Source organism: Bidens hawaiensis, unplaced genomic scaffold (assembly GCF_021521415.1).
Source record: "Bidens hawaiensis isolate Kalapana, Puna unplaced genomic scaffold, B.hawaiensis_p1.1 tig00024419_1, whole genome shotgun sequence".
In the NCBI taxonomy this organism is placed as follows: domain Eukaryota; kingdom Viridiplantae; phylum Streptophyta; class Magnoliopsida; order Asterales; family Asteraceae; genus Bidens; species Bidens hawaiensis.
Window position 1 is genome coordinate 147,884 of NW_027493844.1, and position 19,619 is coordinate 167,502.

At 35.0% G+C, this 19,619-nt stretch overlaps 2 protein-coding genes, 1 non-coding gene and 1 pseudogene across 3 annotated transcripts; all 4 read left to right on the top strand.

The window, feature by feature from the left end:
- Positions 1–1,592: 1,592 nt before the first annotated feature.
- On the top strand, positions 1,593–4,198 carry LOC143569171 (uncharacterized; annotated as a pseudogene).
- A 2,164-nt stretch (positions 4,199–6,362) lies between these two features.
- LOC143569172 (putative disease resistance RPP13-like protein 1) lies at positions 6,363–10,298 on the top strand. Its single transcript, XM_077055145.1, has one exon. The coding sequence runs from the start codon at positions 6,363–6,365 to the stop codon at positions 10,296–10,298; it is 3,936 nt and encodes a 1,311-aa protein (XP_076911260.1).
- A 3,853-nt stretch (positions 10,299–14,151) lies between these two features.
- Positions 14,152–14,222, top strand: TRNAG-CCC (transfer RNA glycine (anticodon CCC)). Its single transcript has one exon. It is a non-coding gene; the product is annotated as a tRNA-Gly (tRNA).
- A 1,683-nt stretch (positions 14,223–15,905) lies between these two features.
- Positions 15,906–18,544, top strand: LOC143569159 (rop guanine nucleotide exchange factor 12-like). The gene is made up of 6 exons (XM_077055137.1): positions 15,906–16,020; positions 16,097–16,251; positions 16,515–16,589; positions 16,802–17,068; positions 17,526–17,846; positions 18,341–18,544. The coding sequence occupies exons 1-6, from the start codon at positions 15,906–15,908 to the stop codon at positions 18,542–18,544; spliced, it is 1,137 nt and encodes a 378-aa protein (XP_076911252.1).
- The last annotated feature ends 1,075 nt before the right edge of the window (positions 18,545–19,619 follow it).

Here is a 19,619-nt window from a genome sequence, read left to right on the forward strand (position 1 = left end):
CGAATTTATCAAAACCTGAAATTATCAGCCATTTTTAATTTTTAAATAGGTATAAGACTAAACACTAAAAACCACTAAACTTGGAAGAAAACACGAGCTAAGCTTGACTAAGTTTGAACTCAACTAAATCGAATCTTGCATTTCAAACTTGAACTCGACTCGTTAGTAATATAAATATAATGCTAAAGCTCGGATAATTTATTATTTCTTTATTATCTAAATCTCTTTAAGTATAGATAATATATATATTCTTCTTTTTATCAATAATTATTTAATTTTTTTCTCATATAATATTATATTCCATTCATCTATTCAATTGTATTATGTTATGTTACATTACGTTAAGTCATGTAATTTAGCGTATTGCAATACATTGTAATACATGTAATTAGCTCTACTATGATTAAACTATGCGTATGAAGTTTCACATGCCTAAAACATAAACTCTAATTTAAATTTAGGTTCAACTTAACTTATTGAGCTCGATCCAATTCAAGTAAATCAATTTTAAGTAATACACAAACAACTTGGATAACACAAAATCTTGCTTTAATCTATATATGATTCTCATGGGCCTTTGCTAGTCTAGAGTTGATTAGCCTAGCGTAACAAATAGAATAAAGTAATCTTTTTACACAAATCCTAACGTTTTAGACCACTTTTAGTCATTCATATTAATACCTTTCAGTCACTAAAAGTGTAAAACGATATCTTTTAGAAAAAGTTGAAAAAAAATGCTGGCTTATACTGAATAATCAGTCCACCAAAAAGTATCTATGTTGTTCCTTTTAAAAAGAGTGTTGGTTTTTTATGTATTAATTTAATTTAATTATAGTATAACTATTTAAGACAGTTCTCAACATGTCAAAACACCTAAAACCCTCTAAAATCAGTAAAATAATAATACATCAACATTTAAAGCCTTCATAAGTCATAAGTTCATGCTTCACCAATTTTGAATCAACTAAAACTCTTATGTTAAAAATAATCAATTGTGATATCTATATTACATTATAAAACATACATACATACAGACAACCCTTCACATTTCATGCTCTCTCTCTCTCTCTCTCTCCTTCAGACCCCGTTAAATTAAATACCGTCATTAAGTCTCCTGCAACTATTCGGCAGAGTCTCGTATCTCCGGCGGGCATTACCAGACAGCATTAACGTCAGTTACCAGCATCTTTTAAGCATTCCAAGCATCAATTGAATGGTTTTTGTGCAATCATAATACGTAATGAATTCAATGATGATCTGTTATTATCAAATGAAGCAATTAATCAACCAGCTAGGTACGCATTCTTCTTATCCGCTGGAGCATTCAGTTTTAGACGATTCAGAGTGTTCTCTTTATTATAGGTTGCTGCAACCCAGATCGTCTGATTGTTGTTGTTTTAGGTATGTTCTGATTTCAAGCTATGTCTTTCTGATACTTACAAAACCACATGCTATTTTTTCTTTATGATAATTAGACTTAGTAAAATAACACATTACAATGTCCTTTGACTCATTTCAATCAAACCAAATAATAGAAATGTGTGCTTATTGTTCTGAAACAACGGTCGACTTTTTAACAGATTTTTATAAAAATGAGTGTGTTTTATATGCAGATTGCGCGCAAAGAGGGTGATCCAGAAACGCCACGTCCATGGAGCCGACATACTCTTAAGAAACAAGAGTCAACTAAGGAGTAAAAGGAATCTGTTAATGCAAGTAAAAAAGTAACACCAGAGGTGAAGGATAATACTGAGGATGGTGACCTTCTGTTCCAGGAGTTTCTTCAGGTCACGCAACCGCGCAAAAGGTCAAAGTTATGGTTAATGATCTTCTAGAAGCCACCCAAGGAAATGATGGTACTAAAAAAGTACAAGTAAGGGAAGACAATAAGAAATTGAAAATAGAATCTGACAACCCTAATGCAACAGATGATGTCGATGAACTGTCATCAAGTTTAGAAGATGAAGATGATTTTTTACAAACCGGTCGTCTTTTTGTTAGAAACCTGCCATATACTACCACGCATGTTTCTTAATCTTCCTTCAAGTTCTGTCATTTTATGATTTATAACGATATTATTTTGTTAATAAAAAACAGGGAAGATGATTTGAGGGAGCATTTCAGCAAGTTTGGCAATGTGTCTCAGGTTCGTCTGGTGGTTGATAAAGATACGAAGCGATCAAAGGGACTTGCTTATATTCTCTATACTCTCCCAGAATGTGCAGCCAGGTTTGCATATTTTTCAAATGTGCATTTCTTGTTATAAATTTCAAGATGCTGTTTTTGTAATTAATATTCTGATCTGTACAGGGCACTAGAAGATCTTTACCAATCTATTTTTCAAGGCAGACTTCTGCACATTATGCCAGCAAAGCCGAAAATTTCTCCTGTGAAAAAAGAGTAAGATTTTTTTTCCATAAACTCATCTTCTGAAGTTATCAATTCATATTGACCAACATTTGAAGATGTTTAAGCAACAAAGTGAAGAAAAGAGGAAGAAATATGAAATTTCTAGAAAATACAAGAGCCTGGAACAGTTTATTAATGAGACAAGACACAGTATGATTCTTACTTCTAGAGTTCTATCTTATTATAAGTTACTAAATTTTGGAAAATGTGACAACACTTTAGATTTTTATTTTGTAATAGATTGTTGAGAACATTGCTAAGGAATTCGGTACAAGTAAAAGTGAATTACTAGACCGAGAAGCCTTTGATGTAGTTGTACGTATTGCGTTAGCAGAAACACAAGTGATTGTAAAGACAAAAAAGGCTCTTGCGAATGCTGGTGTTAACGTGACTGCATTAGAGAATTTCGCCAGTAAAAAAACAGAGGGTGGAAAAAGAAGTAACCATGTTATAATAGTAAAGAATCTCCCGTACGGTTCTTCTGAAAGTGAACTTGCTAGCATGTTTGGTAAATTTGGAAGTATTGACAAAATTATTCTCCCTTCGACGAAAACTCTCGGTTTGGTATGTTATTATCAGGCTTTTTCATTATCTGAATTATATGATTACCTCAGAAGAAAATTAAAAAAAAAAATTATATGTAACGAGTTATTATGGATTTATGTTAATTAAAATTACTCATTATTTGATTTCATAATCCATCAGGTTGTTTTTCTTGAATGTGGCGAGGCTCGTCGAGCATTTAATGGTCTGCTATACAGGCAGTACAAGTAAGTTCATGCTTATTGTTAATTGAATTTTCTGCATAGTATTATAGATATGTAATACTATATATCATTTTTTTTTGTTTCTGTGATTTAGAGATGCTCCTTTGTTTTTGGAGTGGCAGCTGTTGATATTATGAGTGAAGATTCAACGTATTCAACTGATGAAGAAACACCTATTGTGGCAGAACACCAGACCAAACGAGCATTATTAGAGCAACAACTGGAAGGAACGGAGAATGCTGATGTTAATACCGAACGAGTTGAGGTGGTATTTTTGGCCCATTTACAGTTTACTTATAAATTTGTCAATTTGGGCTATGTTTATCTTAACGGGTCCAACGGGCGGAATAAAAATGGAAATAGCATGGCGAAAGTGGTCATGTTTTTAAAATGGTGATTCATTTTATTTAAAACAGATTTTCTATCATTGGGATCATATAGCTTTTTATATCATTTATGGCACTGATTGTTTATATAGATTTTCTATTTGATGTATTTATAAATAACTCTTAATATTATTTTTTGTTCTCCATGATCTTATCAGAGCCGGTCACTTTCCGTCAAGAATCTGAACTTTAAAACTACAGACGAGAGTTTGAAGGTGCATTTTATTGAGCATGTAAAGAAAGGAAGACTACACAGTGTTCGGTGTATAGTTTTCGGCCTTCACTATCCCGCCTTAAACAGTATGCTTTAAATTCCCTTTTTTAATTTAATTTTATTTTTTTGCAGATACAAAAGCACATGAAAAGTAGAAAAAGCGTTTCATCGGGCTTTGGATTTTTGGAGTTTGATTCTATGGATACCGCTGTACATGTTTGCAGGGATTTACAGGTAAATAATACATCATGTTGTATTCAGATTAAATGGATGGTGATGTTAATATGTTTTCGTTACAGGGAACGGTTTTGGATGGACACGCTCTTATATTACAACTAGTCCATGTTAAAAATACCGAAAAGGTGAAAGAGAAAGCTTCCTCCAGAAAGTTTCAACTTTCCATCTGCTTAGGATGGCTTTAGGTAACAAGGAATTGTGAACGAATACCTTAAACCCGAACTGAAGCAAAACTAAAAGACAGAAACCGAAACTAAAAATCTGATAAACCGAGAACTTAAACGAAAATTTCAAATCCAGAAACCAAAACAACTCAAACAGAACTGAAACAAAACTAAAAGACGAAAACCAAAACTAAAAACCTAATAAAATGAGACCCAAAAAACCGAAACAGAACTGTACTGAAACGAACTGAAGCGATAAAATGAGACCGAACTGAAACGAATCCAAAAACTGAAAAAACAGAAACAGAACTGAAACGAATCCAACAACCAAAAAGCTAAAACAAAACCAACTAAAAATATCGTACCGAAACCCAAAAAAACATAAATCAGAACCTGAAAAACCTTTAACCTAAGCGAAACAAAAAATTTAAAAAAATCGAAATTGAGTCGAAACTAAAACTGAACCGAATCCAAACTTACGATGGTAAAGTGGGATACTGGATAATGGGATATATGTTTGATACACACCTGAGCAGGTTGATGAATATGAAAGACTTTATACTGAACGGTCAAAACTGAGTTCGCCATCATCTCATTCGTGAATGTCCGATTCCTTCTAACATTGGGCCCAAATAGGTTATAGTTTAGAGGAGTGTAAATACTGTCATTACGTATCCGGTTTGTTATAGAAATGCACTTGATAGTTTGGAACGGTGTACATACTATCAGCATGTATTCATGTACCTTTTTTTATTTATTTTTAAATTTATAATTTCAATGATGTCATCTGACGATAATGCTCATGCCAATCTTGAAGTTATAAAACATTTTTGGATCTATTGTTTACTTTAAAATGCTATCTGAGCTCTGACAGCACTTGGGCTGTTAAATATAATCCAAAAAACAAGTATTATTGCAAATTAATATAAATTCTGCTATACGAAATGCCATATGAACTTAACAACCCCTCTTCTTATTGCATTGACCTACAACGAACTACGATACAGTTACTAACCTTACTGTGTCATCGAATTTCTGTAGCATCTCCACCCCAAACCGAGCTCATACCGACCGAATCCGTATTATGTCCCCGCCGCAACGCGCGGGCACATCTACTAGTAAATATATCAATTTGATGCCCATCATACATACCCCAAAGCATTAGCCTTCTTTATTAACCAATAACATGTTTAGTAAAAAAAACTCAGTCACTAAATGTCATTTAATTGTTATGCAGGACCATATAAATATAGAAAATGTATTTTATCTTCATTGTTGTCTCTCCAACTTTGTTAGAAATTAAACTAATCATTCACTCAACTAGCTAGATCTAAACAACAAAATAAAAAAGAAAAATTCTGATGATTTTGGTTATTCTTTTTTTTTTGCTAAATTAAAGTCACCAGCTATGAATTTAAGAGTGACTTAAAATTTTTGTTTAACTGGTGTGGAATAAATTACTGATATCATTCCTAAGTCAGACGTGTCGGGTTCGAGTGCGGGTTTTTTCGGGTAAAAGCAAGAGCCCTAGATAGAACAAGAACATTATCATATTCCAAATGAGAACAAATTCATAAAAACATACTTGAAATGCCCACTTTAAGTAAAAAACAAAGTGTGAACAAAACTAAATATTGTATAAAATATAAATAAATATATTTAAATATTATGGTCTGGTTCGGTTTTATACAGTTTGAAATTTTTTAAACCAACCGACCAAAAGTTAGTAAAAAAAAGAACATGAAACCAAACTGACAACCGGTCTAGACAATTTTACGGTTTTAAACTGAACCGTGAGCATCCATTGTTTGAGTTATCAACTTATTTCTCTCATCAGAAAAGGATAAACAAGTAACTTATAAAAGAGAATATGACTAGGTTGCACATGATACTAATAAAAGAGATTATGTATCATGTTTGTATTCGGCATTCGAGTGACAGTGTCATAAACGTACTAAACAAAAAAACAATAATAAGGTTGACCCGAAGTCTACTCATATGATAAATCTCTTCTCTCTCAAATTGAATGATCACATTTACAATGGCAGACAACTGGAGTCTTATCCGTTAGGTTGACCTGAAGTCTACTCTTATGATCATCATTCATCCACACAAAAAACAGTCAACTTCGCTTCATCTTCATATTTCGCATTAATTCTGCAATCAAAACATTTACAGTTTTCTAATGGCTGTTGCTGAGCTCTTTATAGGAGCATTCATCACTGTGTTGTTTGAGAAGCTGGCCTCGGGTGACTTGATCAAGTTGGCTCAGTCCGCAGAAATTTATTCTGAGCTCAACAAATGGGAAGACACCTTGACTCAGATCCAAGCTGTGTTGGTCGATGCAGGTCACAAGCACATAGAACAAAACTCTATTCAGTTGTGGTTAAACAAACTCCAACATCTGGCTTATGAAATAGACGATGTACTTGACGATTTGGCCACTGAAGCTATGCGTCACCAGTTGAATCGAGAATCTGATGCCAGCACCGGCAACAATACCAGTAAGGTATTAAAGTTTGTTCCAAACAAGCTGCGTGCTCTTAACTACAACCACAAGACGAGTTCTAAGCTTAACGGGATTACAACCAAATTGCTTGATCTGGTTAAGGAGAAAGAGCGTTTGGGTTTGATTGATAATATCAAAAGGCCAAATAAAGCTAGTAGACGGTTGGAAGAAACATCACTGGTTGATGAATCCAAAATTATAGGGCGGGAAGGTGATAAAGAGGCATTGCTAGGGAAGTTGTTGGGTGGTGAAGCTTCAAGTAGTAAAAACGTCAACGTCGTGTGCATAGTTGGTATGGGTGGGATTGGCAAAACCACTCTTGCCCAACTTTTGTATAACGACAAGAAAGTAAAGGATCGTTTTGAACTCAAGGCATGGATTTGTGTTTCTGATGAGTTTCATGTATTTACTATTAGCAAGGTCATATTTAAAGATATTGGTGGCGATGACAGAAAATTTGAAACTCTAAATCAGCTTCAAGTGGCTCTTATAGAAAAACTTTCAAAGAAAAGGTTCCTATTTGTTCTAGATGATGTCTGGAACGACAACTTTAACGAGTGGGAACTACTCCAACGACCTTTTAGTGCAGGGGCTTCTGGAAGTAAAGTTCTTGTGACAACACGGAAGCCCATGGTTGCATCAGGGATGGACTCTGTTCAAACGTACCCTCTCAAGCTTTTGTCGGATGAAGAAGCTCTATCTTTATTTGCTCAACATGCCTCGGCTGATCAGCAAAATCTCGATCTGAATCAAGCACTTAAACTGTATGGCGAAGATATCGTCAAGAAATGTGGTAAGTTGCCTTTGGCTTTGAAAGCACTTGGGAGGGTTTTTAGAACAAGATCAAGTTATGAAGAATGGGAGGACCTCTTGAATAATGAAATATGGAATTTAGATAATAGAAGTGAGATTCTTCCAGCTCTTAGGCTTAGTTACTATGATCTCCCCCAACATTTGAAACAAATGTTTGTTTATTGTTGCTTATTCCCTAAGGATTATATGTTTGACAAAAATGAACTAATCCTGTTGTGGATGGCACAAGGATTTTTGCATCAGCCAAACAAAAACATATTAATGGAGAGTTTCGGTGGGGAGTGTTTTGAAGAGCTAGTGTCGAGGTCATTTTTTCAGCATTCAAACAACGATAAATCACGATATACAATGCATGAACTAATAAATGACTTGGCTACGAGTGTTGCTGGAGAATTCTTTTTTATGTTGGATGTTTACGATCAGAATGGAGCTATTGAGAGATTCCACCACCTTTCATTTATTCGTGAAGACTTTGGAGCATACAAAAAGTTCAAGGCACTTCAAAGAGCTAGACGTTTGAGAACTTTCTTAGCCATGTCGGTTAATCGGTTAAATAATTGGGACAGATTTTATATATCAAACAAGGTTCTTGTAGAAGTAGTTCCTCAACTGCAATTCCTAAGGGTATTAAGCCTAGCTTATTATAATATTACTGAGGTACCACGGTCCATTGGTAGTCTTAAGCATATGCGGTACCTCAATTTTTCTAACACGAATATCACATGTTTACCGGAACAAGTTGGCGACCTTCATAATCTACAAAGCTTGTTGTTGTCTGGTTGTGATTTCTTATCAACCTTGCCTAACAGTATTGTAAAGTTAATACATCTACGACATCTCGACATTACCAATACACTAAGCTTAAACAAGATGCCGTCAGGACTTGGTGGGTTGAAAGGTCTACATACTCTATCCAGACTCATTATTGGAGGAGCTGGTGACTGTAGACTAACTGACCTGAAGGACCTGTTGCATCTTCTAGGTTATCTTTCCATCGAGGGGCTAGATGAAGTGAAAGATGCATTCCACATAAAGGAAGCTAACTTACAAAAAAAGAAGGGAATTTGTGATTTGCAAATGGAATGGAGTGATGTCTTCGATGAGTCTCGGAATGAAAAGATTGAATATGACGTCCTTGAAGGGTTACAACCTTTTGAGAAGTTGACAAGCCTCAAGATTGCGTACTATATGGGAACAAAGTTTCCTAGCTGGGTAGGGGATCCTTCATTTGCTTGCTTAACCCAGCTAACATTACGTGGTTGTAGAAGTTGTACATGTTTACCAAGACTTGGACATCTACCTTCACTTCAAAAGCTGTGTATTGAAAGCATGGATGGGTTGAATAGTCTGGGTTCCGACTTACTTGGGCCTTCTAGTTCTTGCCATGATGTTGCATTTCCATCACTTGAAGTTTTAGAATTTGTAGATATGAAGAGGTGGGTGGAATGGTCAATTAGTGGTGGTAACAAAGCACAGGTGTTTCCTTGCCTTCATGAGATGTCTATAATTAATTGTCCTAAGCTAGATGTAGTGGCATTGGAGTTGATAACGTCACTTCGGATTTTAAGCGTAGAAGGATGTTCTTTAGCGGTGTTAAAAAGCATGGTTGGTGTGTCTTCATCAGTTACTAGATTGACAATGAAGAATATTAAAGGACTTAATCAACTCCATGGAAAAGTTTTAAAGCATCTTAAAGTAGTTATATATCTCAACATTTCTTGGTGTGATGAACTTGTTTATTTGTGGGAATCAGAGGCTGAGGCACATGCGACTCTTGTGAATTTAAAGAGTTTGGATTTAATTCAGTGTAAAAACTTGGTATCATTGGGAAAGAAAGAGGCGAACCTGGTGAATAGTATAGACTGTTTTAGAGAAGTGAGAATCATGGATTGTCCGAGACTGGAGAGTTACGACTGTCCAAATAACATTGAGAATTTGGAAATACGGGATTGCCGTTCGGTTGCATCCTTGACATTCCCAACAAATGATGACCTCCGATCCACTTTGAAGTTTATGTCGATTTCTGATTGTGATAATGTGGAGGTAAGTTGGCTTCTCATGTCATCACTTGAATTTCTTCTCGTTCAGAGGGTGCCAAATCTGAGGTTGTTTTCAGAAGGATGCTTAGTTCATCTCACCACATTGATCCTTAGCAACTGTGATAACATAGAATCCATTCCAAATAACGGTTATGGTTTTCTTCCATGTCTTTGCTTGAGATACCTTACGATTATCGATTGCAAGAATCTGAAGTCATTTCCTCATGAGCATTTGCAACGTCTCACATCTTTGGAAGTAATGCACAAAAGGAATTGTCCAAGTCTAGATTACTCGTTCCCATGCGGTTTGTGGCCTCCTAATTTGAGTTCGATATCAATAGGTGGCTTAAAGAAGCCCATTTCACAGTGGGGGATGCAAATTTTCCCAACCTCACTTGTTAGGCTTTCCTTATTTGGTGATGAAAAGTCAGAGGTTTCATTTGCAAAGGCAGAAGAAGATATGAGCCGTTCATCATCTTTTCTTCTTCCTTCATCTCTAATTACTCTATATATCTCTGATTTTAGGGAGTTGGAATCACTTTCGAATGGCCTGAAACACCTCACCGGCCTTCAACATCTTACAATTGTGGGATGCCCCAAGCTACGAGATTTTCCAGAGACACTACTCCCTTCACTTTCAAGTTTAAGGCTGTGGGTGTCTGATTGTTCCCCAGAATTGAGAAAAAAGTGTAGAAGTAGAAAAGGAAAGTACTGGCCCATCCTCTCCCAAATCCCGAACCTGGAGTTGTATTTGGAATGATCAGCAGCTATGCCTTCACCATTATTACAAAAAACTCCTACGAAGACCCGCTGAAGGTGTAGATTCTGATTCGCGTTCTCAAACGCTAGAAATTCAGGTAACAACAAAAACCTCCCACAGTGTTTTACGGTTTTGTTGAGATGATGTTGTAATCGATCCATTTTGGATTTCATATTGTTAATACTCATATATGATTTCTACAGGTTGCAAAAAACGACTTTGCGGAAGAACGTATCTCTCTTACCACCGGCCGACGCATAAATCGATGCTGAGAGTCACCAACGCCGCTACGAGTTTCAGTTCACGAATGGTGTTGAGTTATCCCTCAAATATTTTACATTTGAAACACATTTTGATTCATTTTTCGTATTCAAAATGTCTATTGATGTACATCATATCGTTAGGGCTATGCGCAGATCAAATCAACAGCAGCCACTATATTATGCTTTTAGTGTCTTTCGACTTCTAATCTGTTAACAAATCACACTAATTTTTATGATAATTTACTTCCATTGTTATTTCGTTATGTCATCACAACATCTACATGAGATTCTTGGTGGAGTTGATGTTCTTCCTGAATTTGCTTTTTTAAATGAGCCATCTATTCTTCAAAATCTTCAGTATAGGTACAACTGTGACGTAGTTTATAGTATTATATGTTATTTGCACATGTAATTAGTTAGCGACATTAACCATCCTTTTTACTATATTTTCATACTTTTAATCGGCGCATAATATAACATGGTTCCTAATGGAGGTAACTGTTTTTTGGGTTGATCCTGATTCCTGACCCTTCAAAGCCTTGAACTTTTGACCTCAGCCACAGAAAGTAACTCAAAATCTTCTGGAGGATAACCAAAGGTAAGACGCTATTCATTACCTGGAGGATTCCTACCTCCATGTACATTACAGAATGTTTGTTCATCAACGGCCCGAGTGGATCTCTTTGCATTTATAGAATACCAAATCTGAGGTTGTTTCCCGAAGGATGCTTAGTACATCTCACCACATTGAACATTTTCCGTTGTGATAACATATAATGATTATAATCCATCCCAAATAATGGTTATGGTTTTCCACATGAGTGTTCGCAAAGTCTCACATCAAGTAGTGAAGGAGAGTATTGGTCCATCATCTTCCAAATACGTGGCCTGGAGTTGCATTTATAATGACCAGCAGTTATGTCTTTACAAATTGTTTCACAACATGTATATATATTTGTGTAAACTGAAAAATCTCTAGATCAGTTGGATGACTTGCACTTCTCATCAAAAATCACAACGGTTGGGTTCGCTTAAATAGGGATGTTACCAGTTTCAATTTTGTAAGCAAAAATTATCACTTTGGTTATCACATTCAAGTTTGCTTTTGTTAATTCTAGTTTTATACAAGTGTGATTGTGATTGCGATTGCGATCAGAGGGCCACCATCAGATGACTTGCACTTCCTTGCAAGGTATTTGATTTTATGTTCATACTTTCAATATAATTACTATATTAAGTTGTATTATAATCATCACCGGTTGACAAAAATGGTTATAAATATTTGAATCATAATCCAAGGTTTACTTGCAAAACTAATGAATTTTTGGTGGACACAACATCTGTCACGTAATATCCTTACAAATCCTTAAGAACCCCAATTTCATCCACAACGTTACATATATCCTTACCCATCTTAATTTTCACATCATCATCCATGGCCTTTTTCTCTTCTATTTTGGGCCCACCTCATCGGATGAATCGAGGCAAACCCATGCCCTTGTGCAAGGGCGCCTCATCTAAGGGCTTCTTCAGACGAATAAGCTCCAGTGGTAAGAACCTTCAATGGCTAATATTTGGCAATAAAATATTTGAGCTACGCCTTGTGCAAGGTTGCCACTTCGAATCTCGGGCCCACCAGGTTTTCGTCCCATTGTGTGTTACGCCAGAGCGTTCCCCTCTTGTGGCGGCACAAAGAGTGTCAAGTGGCAGCTGCGGGCATGGTTTCCCGGAGGAACGCCCAAGCCAAACTCTGATGTCAGCGTGGACTCGGTTAAGACAACATAGTTGGTCAGAGTCGGGGCAATGGAAATCTTCAATTTAAAGAATGTCGTGACCTAAATACAAGAATGTCACCGTCCAAAATAAAAAATAAATGAAAAGGAGCAATGACAACCAAAATGCAATATAAAATCAATAAGGAGTATACATTACCAAATTAAACATAAGTCTACTTTTGCTTTCACCATTTCAGGCCTCTAATGCCAAAGAAAGAAAGATCATGAATACAATTTGGACATACATTCACAAATGTATTTGTCAGCCAAACTAGTTAGGTGATCGAATATGTTAACATGTTTAGTATAGAACACGAGCAACGACGAACAAGACGCAAAGTCCCTTACAATAATTGCGACGGAAGTAAATAAATCAGATCAAATCAACTAAATCACTTGGATTACATCGAAACAGAAGGCAAGCGGGCAACAAGCTGCGCCGCTACCCCCTTTTGAATAACTGACTAAATCACTAATGCACTGTCTATTTTTGCAACTCTTATTTGAAATAAAGAAGAATTACTATGGATAGGTACCTACACAACAATGAAATGAGACCACGCATCATACAATAAAGAGAATAACGTCAGTTGTCACTATGATGTCGACAAAAAACATTATAACTGTCAGTGACGGTGACATCTTCAGTCATATACACTAAATCACTGACGAAGGCTAAGTTTGGATTGACCCGTTTGTAATCCTTTAGTAATAATCATTTTATTTTATAATTTCCTATTCTTTTTATAAATTAACTTTTATAAATTAAGTGGAATCCCATAAGTTATCATTATAAGTACAAGCCCAAACATGAACATAAATGTTTTTTTATTGAAAACAAGATGGCTTGGTAACTTGATCTATTGTTATCAATCACTATGTCTGCTTTTGATCGTTTTGAATCTAAAGGCATTTGGGCGTTTATCCTGCTATGAGCATCTTGTGTGCAGATGTTCTGTCTCGTGTCATAAGGCGTTTGAGTTGTGTTTTCGGATCAGCCCACACAGCAACAGTCAAGTTTGTCCATCGGTTCATTTAAGACTCAAATAGTAAAGAGATATCAAGAATGATGATTCTACAACCTTTCGACCACAATTTAAAACTTGCCAAAATATGCCATATGAAATGTATAGTGCAAGAAGCCTACAAACAAAAAGTTACAAAAGTTCAAAATTTTGTGATGATTTAACTTAAGGCTAACTTTTACATGAAAACTTTACTAGTGAATTAAGGGAGATAACGACTACTACGATTAAAAAGGTAACTTTTTCGTTAGCGTATGCAACTATTAAGACGCTGGCGTTTAGAAGGGTGGCCGAAAACAATCTGGCCCCATTTTGTCCTATCAACTTCCTCATTTTCCAGTAATATGTCATCTCAAAAAGGCTGCTACAACCTTCTTCCAACCACCACTACCTTTCTTCAATACATCCTTTAATGTGAACCGATCGACACAATGAACTATTAACATCTAACAGTAAATAATTTATATTAAACAACTAGGGCTTTGGTTTAATTCTTCTACAATATATAACATGTAAGAGCAGAAGCAAAGCTAGTGTGTGTGCATGCGTGAAAGAAATGTCACTCGGGCAACGACATTTGCGTCAACAATTACTGGATGTGATGTCACATGTTTTACGACTTTCTTTTATTTTGTTGGGTCAAAACATCTCATCTTTATGCATACTTATTTTGAATGAAAATATGGGATGGATTTAATTGTATTGAATGTGTATGCATATAAACATTGACTAACATCATCGACATAAAGGATTGCACTAAAACTTTGAATAATGTCACATAAGCAAATAAGCGCATCTAGTGTAGTGGTATCATAGTACCCTCCCACGGTACTGACCGGGGTTCGATTCCCCGGATGCGCACTTCTAATTTTTAATTTTAATTTTTTGTCGGTAGCCAGCTAGTCGTTGGAAGTCGGAGGCGAGGCCAAAAAACAACATGCTGTGTGCCTATCGTCTACCTAAGAACTAAATAGAATGCAATTAATATACATAGACAAACATCGATAACTATATGCAATCAATACCCTGCAACAAAAACGCAGTCATCAAACCAAATTCTCGTACTCTAAACCCTTCAAGTAATACCTCTGTAAATTCTTGGCAAACATGTTACATGTGATCTCAAGCACAAGTCAACAAACATTTGATATGGTTTTATTTTTAATTATTACAATATAAAAGTGCATACTGAATTATTCCTATATACTTAAAAAGTGACTTATAAAGCAAATGGAATGATCATAAAGTCCCGTGGTTAAAAAAAAAAAAAAACTGATTTGAAACAGGATAACAGAATTAATCAGCAAAAGTCAGGTCAAATCAACAATGAGAAGATGATATGTGCCGCTGGAAGACTTGAACGGCGGCCACCGTGGAAAACTTGTTCGGTTCTTGAGGACAAGAACGCTTTGAAGGAGCGAGGAATTGATTGGTGTACACGCTGCCTGCTTTCTTTTCATTTAGTATTTGCATTGTTAGTGACAAGAACGTTTTGAAGGGGCGAGACATTTTGCTCGTTATAAAAATATAGAGAAAATTGATGCAAAATTTATATATTGTTCGTCTTCTATTTTGGAGTTTGATCCACTCACAGATTAACTATCTTGGAGTTTAACTCACTCTACGGGTCCCCACAAAGACAATTAAACTCATAGCAAAGCAACCGTCACATATTTCAGTTAAGATCAGCTGAACTCATACAAATTATTGACTTCCCCTCAACTAACTAAATAGGGTTTAACATTACATTTTTTTAATACTTTCATGTATTTCCCATTCTTTTTGCATAATAATAATAATAATAATAAATAAATAAATAAATAAAACCATCCATTCCTATAAACAAAAACTCTTGTTTAATAAAAACATGCACCTCAAATTTTGGGAACTATACAAAGTTTCTAAAATGAGAAAGACCACAAACAAGAAACTATAACAAAATCAACACACAAAAAGATCAAAAACTAGATTCTTGATGATCATCTCCTTCATGTCATAATGCTCATTTATTTCCCAATTTTTTTAAAATCATTTTCTTTAACAAAAGTGGGATTTTTTTGAAATTTTTTTCTCATTCATTTGAACAATTTTGCATTTCTATCTTTCAAAAACATTGAAATCCTTAAAAAGAAAAACAAAATCTTCTAGGAGAAATTTTAAATCTTGATTTAAATCATGCATTTCTTGATCCCTCTAGGAAACCATTGAAATCAAGAAAAATGGCGGACGAAGAACAAACCTCGGATCAAATCCCCGAGGAAGAAACAATGCATGAAGAAGAAACCACAAATGTTACAAAAACAGAAGATGCATCAAATTCGAATACCAGCGCAAAACAAGAAAAGCCCGAAAAGAACAAAGAGAAGCCGAAAAGTCTTAAGGAAATGCTTAAAGCAGGTTATTATTATTATTATTTTTTATAAATGTCTTGTTTTATTATAAAAAGATATAATTTTTGTATAAAGATTCATGGTTTTTTCGACCGACTTCATGTTTTGTCAAAAAACCGATCTTTTATTAATAAAAATTTCGGGTTTTGTAGATATGGAACAAATGAAAGAAAAGTTTTCTAAGTTGCTTTTAGGAGAAGATATGTCAGGAGGAGGAAAGGGTGTTTCATCAGCTTTGGCTTTATCAAATGTCATTACAAATCTTGCAGGTAAAGTGTTAAAAATGAAATCTTTTTAATTTTTTAAAACCCAAGATTTTATGTAATTTTTTCGGCTAATTTGCAGCTTCGGTGTTCGGAGAACAACATAAGCTAGCCCCGATGAAAGAAGACTCAAAAAAGAGGTGGAGGAAAGAAGTCGATTGGGTTTTATCTGTTACGGATCATATCAATGAGTTTGTCCCTATCCAGCACACGACCCGAGACGGATCAAATATGGAGGTAATTTATCCTTTTTGTTATTGTATGGGCCCACTCTTTGAGACTACTTGTTAAATGATTGGCTCTTTTAATAGACTGTTGTGGGCTTATTAGTCTTGGGAAATGAGAAAGAAACTAATAAGCCCAACATGATATAGTCCTGCTGAGCGGCTTGAGCCCATCATATCATGACATTAATTGAAATGAGATTTTTTGTTTTTCCATTATGATTATCTTTGTGTATTTTGCGTTTTGGGTTCCTAATATAAGATTAACAAATGCAGATTAAAGTGACAAAGCAAAGAAAAGATCTACTCATGAACATCCCTGCGTTAAAGAAGCTTGACAAGATGCTCACTGTATGATTCCTAATGTTCAGTTTATACAAACATGAATATTGTTTTTGTAATCTTGACTAACATTTATAAGTTACTCACAAGAAAGACTAAAAGGTGATAAAAAGTGTTTGCGAGTCAACTCGATCAGCATAGTAAAAATGACCTATTTAACTAAATAAGCAAATAAACAGTTTTAATATGTGATCCCAAACACACATGAACATATGTTTCAGGATTGTCTAGACAATTTCAAAGACCAAAAAGAATTCCGGTACGTGTCGAAAGATGCCAATGAATCCGAAAAAGGAGTCCAAAGAAACGATAAATGGTGGTTACCGACCGTTAAGGTTCCTCCGGGCGGGCTATCAGATGATTCTAGAAAATGGATGCAAAAACAAAAAGATTGTGCAAATCAAGTTTTGAAAGCTTCTATGGCTATTAATGCTGAAGTACTTGCGGAAATGGAGATCCCGGATAGTTACATGGAGACTCTCCCAAAGGTACAACATGTAATGATAATGGTACAACTACAAATGCAAGGTGTACAACCCAGAAAGCTTAGTTACTCCTACAAATTTAGATTTTTTTAAAATTAAGATATAAGTCTTTATTTTATGACGCTTAGCTTCATGGGTTGTACACCGGATTAGAGGTGACTAAATGGGCATGGGCTGGTAAGAGAAAATTTGTAATTACTTGGTGCGGGTTGAAACGTGCCAGGTTGGGTCAAATTTTTTTAGAATCCGTGTATTAAAAAATATTCGGGTAGTTTTTCTCTATATTTAACTTTTTGAGACGTTAGAAATGCAACATGTATAGAAGTCATAATATGTATAATAACAATACGCGTGAATTTAGATAATTTTCCATGAACTCTGCCCAATAACACAATGTTGTCATCACAATATTATACATGATTGATCAATTTACTCAGGCGAATTCAGTATTTTCAAACAGAATGCACGGGATGCTCTTGGAGATACAATTTATAAGGGCATTACAGTCGAGTTTTTTGACTCGGGCCAATTCCTAGCATCCATAGACTTGTCCTCAGAACACAAAATACTCGACTTGAAAAACAATGTCGAAGCTTCAATGATTATATGGAAGAGAAAAATGCATCAAAAAGAGTCAAGATCATCATGGGGTGCATCCGCAAAAATGGAAAGAAGAGAACTTTTTGAAGAGAGGGCCGAAACTATTTTGTTACTCCTTAAACAACGGTTCCCGGGACTTCCTCAATCATCATTAGACATGAGCAAAATCGAGTCGAATAGAGTATGAACACAAAAAAACAATTTTCTTTTAGTTTAATAATTAAAGACTTGTCAGCAACTGGGAGGAATAGACGGGATACACATATTAGTTGTAAATCCCGTCTAAATCTTCCGTTTACTGATGAAAATAATCTGGGAGTTTCGAGTGAGGGCAAAAACAAATTCAAGTTAAAACAAATAATTCTGAACACTTTAGGTCGGGCATGGTCAACTTGGAAATTTTTATCTCAAAACTTTAAATATTTTTATTTGTAAGTAGTGTGTTAAATACACTTATAAAATTATCTCTTTTAAATAAGATTATAAAATTTTAAAAATCATTTAAAGGTTTTATGCATTAAAACACGCTCTTATTTATTAAAAAGGTAAAATAAAAATTAAGAAATAGAAGTATTTTTAGTTTGTCTTGCTTGTTATTGACTTAAACCCATTTGATGGAAGTCCAAGTTTGCAACCTCTTAGTCATACCATAAAAAGTTTTTTTATATTATACAGGACGTTGGCCATGCTGTCCTAGAGAGCTATTCAAGAGTGTTAGAAAGTCTAGCGAACATAGTGATGAATCGAATAGAGGATGTCCTCTATGCAGATGAAGTTGCACAAAATTCAGAGTCGAATGATTCGGAATCTGGTCAAGTACCTACTTCGGCAACAATATCGGATTTTATGGGATGGGAAGGTGATCAAGAAGAAACATAAACAAGTGTTGACACCAGATAACAACTTAAAATAGAATACAGAGATGTGGAGCCCACTCATACAATAAATTTTTTTCAATCTCATAGAAACTACATTATGACTCATCCAAGTGTGTATCCTTTTGGTTAATACATAATTTGGCCCAAAAGCATGTTTAGTGACAAAAATGGCCATAAAGCTTTGTAACATTACAAAAACTACTTGTGTTGATATATTAAGCATTAAAGGCAATGATTTAATGTAGAAAACTATAGGATCTTTGTTATTTAATTGCATTGTGTTATAAACAATTAAATACGTACTTGTGTGACATAAAGAAACCATATATATAGCTGAAGGAGAAGATGATTGTCACACCTCATTGGATTTGAGTTTTTATTTATTTACTTCAAGTCAGTTTTGTCTCCTTTTAGAACATGCTTATGTCCTCCGGTGCGCGCCTAAGCAGTTAATAAAATATCAGATATCGGTCCAGGACAAATATATGAGATATCAGTTATCGCAGTGAGATATCGGTAATTTTAATATCATGTAAAATTCATATATATAGCAATTTAACACCAATAATTCATGTAAAATTCATATATATAGCAATTTAACACCAATAATTCAGTATAATCTCCCATCATTAACAAATTAACCTTTTGCAAATTGCAAAACACTAACAATCGTAGCAAGTAAGAATTGATTAATGCTTAAAACACTAACATTGAACACTAAAAGTTGATAATTAAGACTTAAAACACCGATATCGGGAATATCAGTGATATATCGGTCAAATATTAGTCCAATATCGGTCAAATATTGGTCAATATCGCTGATATTATCGGTACCGATATTCTGACCGATATTTTGACTGATATTTCGCCAAAGGACCGATAACCGATATTACACTGATATATCGGTGATATATATCGACTGCATACTGCGCGCATTTGTTACTGATAAAACTTTGATGATATAGAAGGTGTTTTAACATGCATTTTGAAAGTGCCTATGCAATACTAAATAATCAAAAAATACATACTCAACTATAATAGAACGAGTCGAAATTAAGAGACGTGGCTAGTGCTAG

Bases quoted from the DNA above. Each gene is read 5' to 3' on its own strand.
- LOC143569172 (XM_077055145.1), top strand. From the start codon at position 6,363: ATGGCTGTTGCTGAGCTCTTTATAGGAGCATTCATCACTGTGTTGTTT.
- LOC143569159 (XM_077055137.1), top strand. From the start codon at position 15,906: ATGGAACAAATGAAAGAAAAGTTTTCTAAGTTGCTTTTAGGAGAAGAT. The intron at 16,252-16,514 runs GTAATTTATCCT...TAACAAATGCAG, and splicing joins GAGACGGATCAAATATGGAG to ATTAAAGTGACAAAGCAAAG. The intron at 16,590-16,801 runs GTATGATTCCTA...CATATGTTTCAG, and splicing joins AGCTTGACAAGATGCTCACT to GATTGTCTAGACAATTTCAA.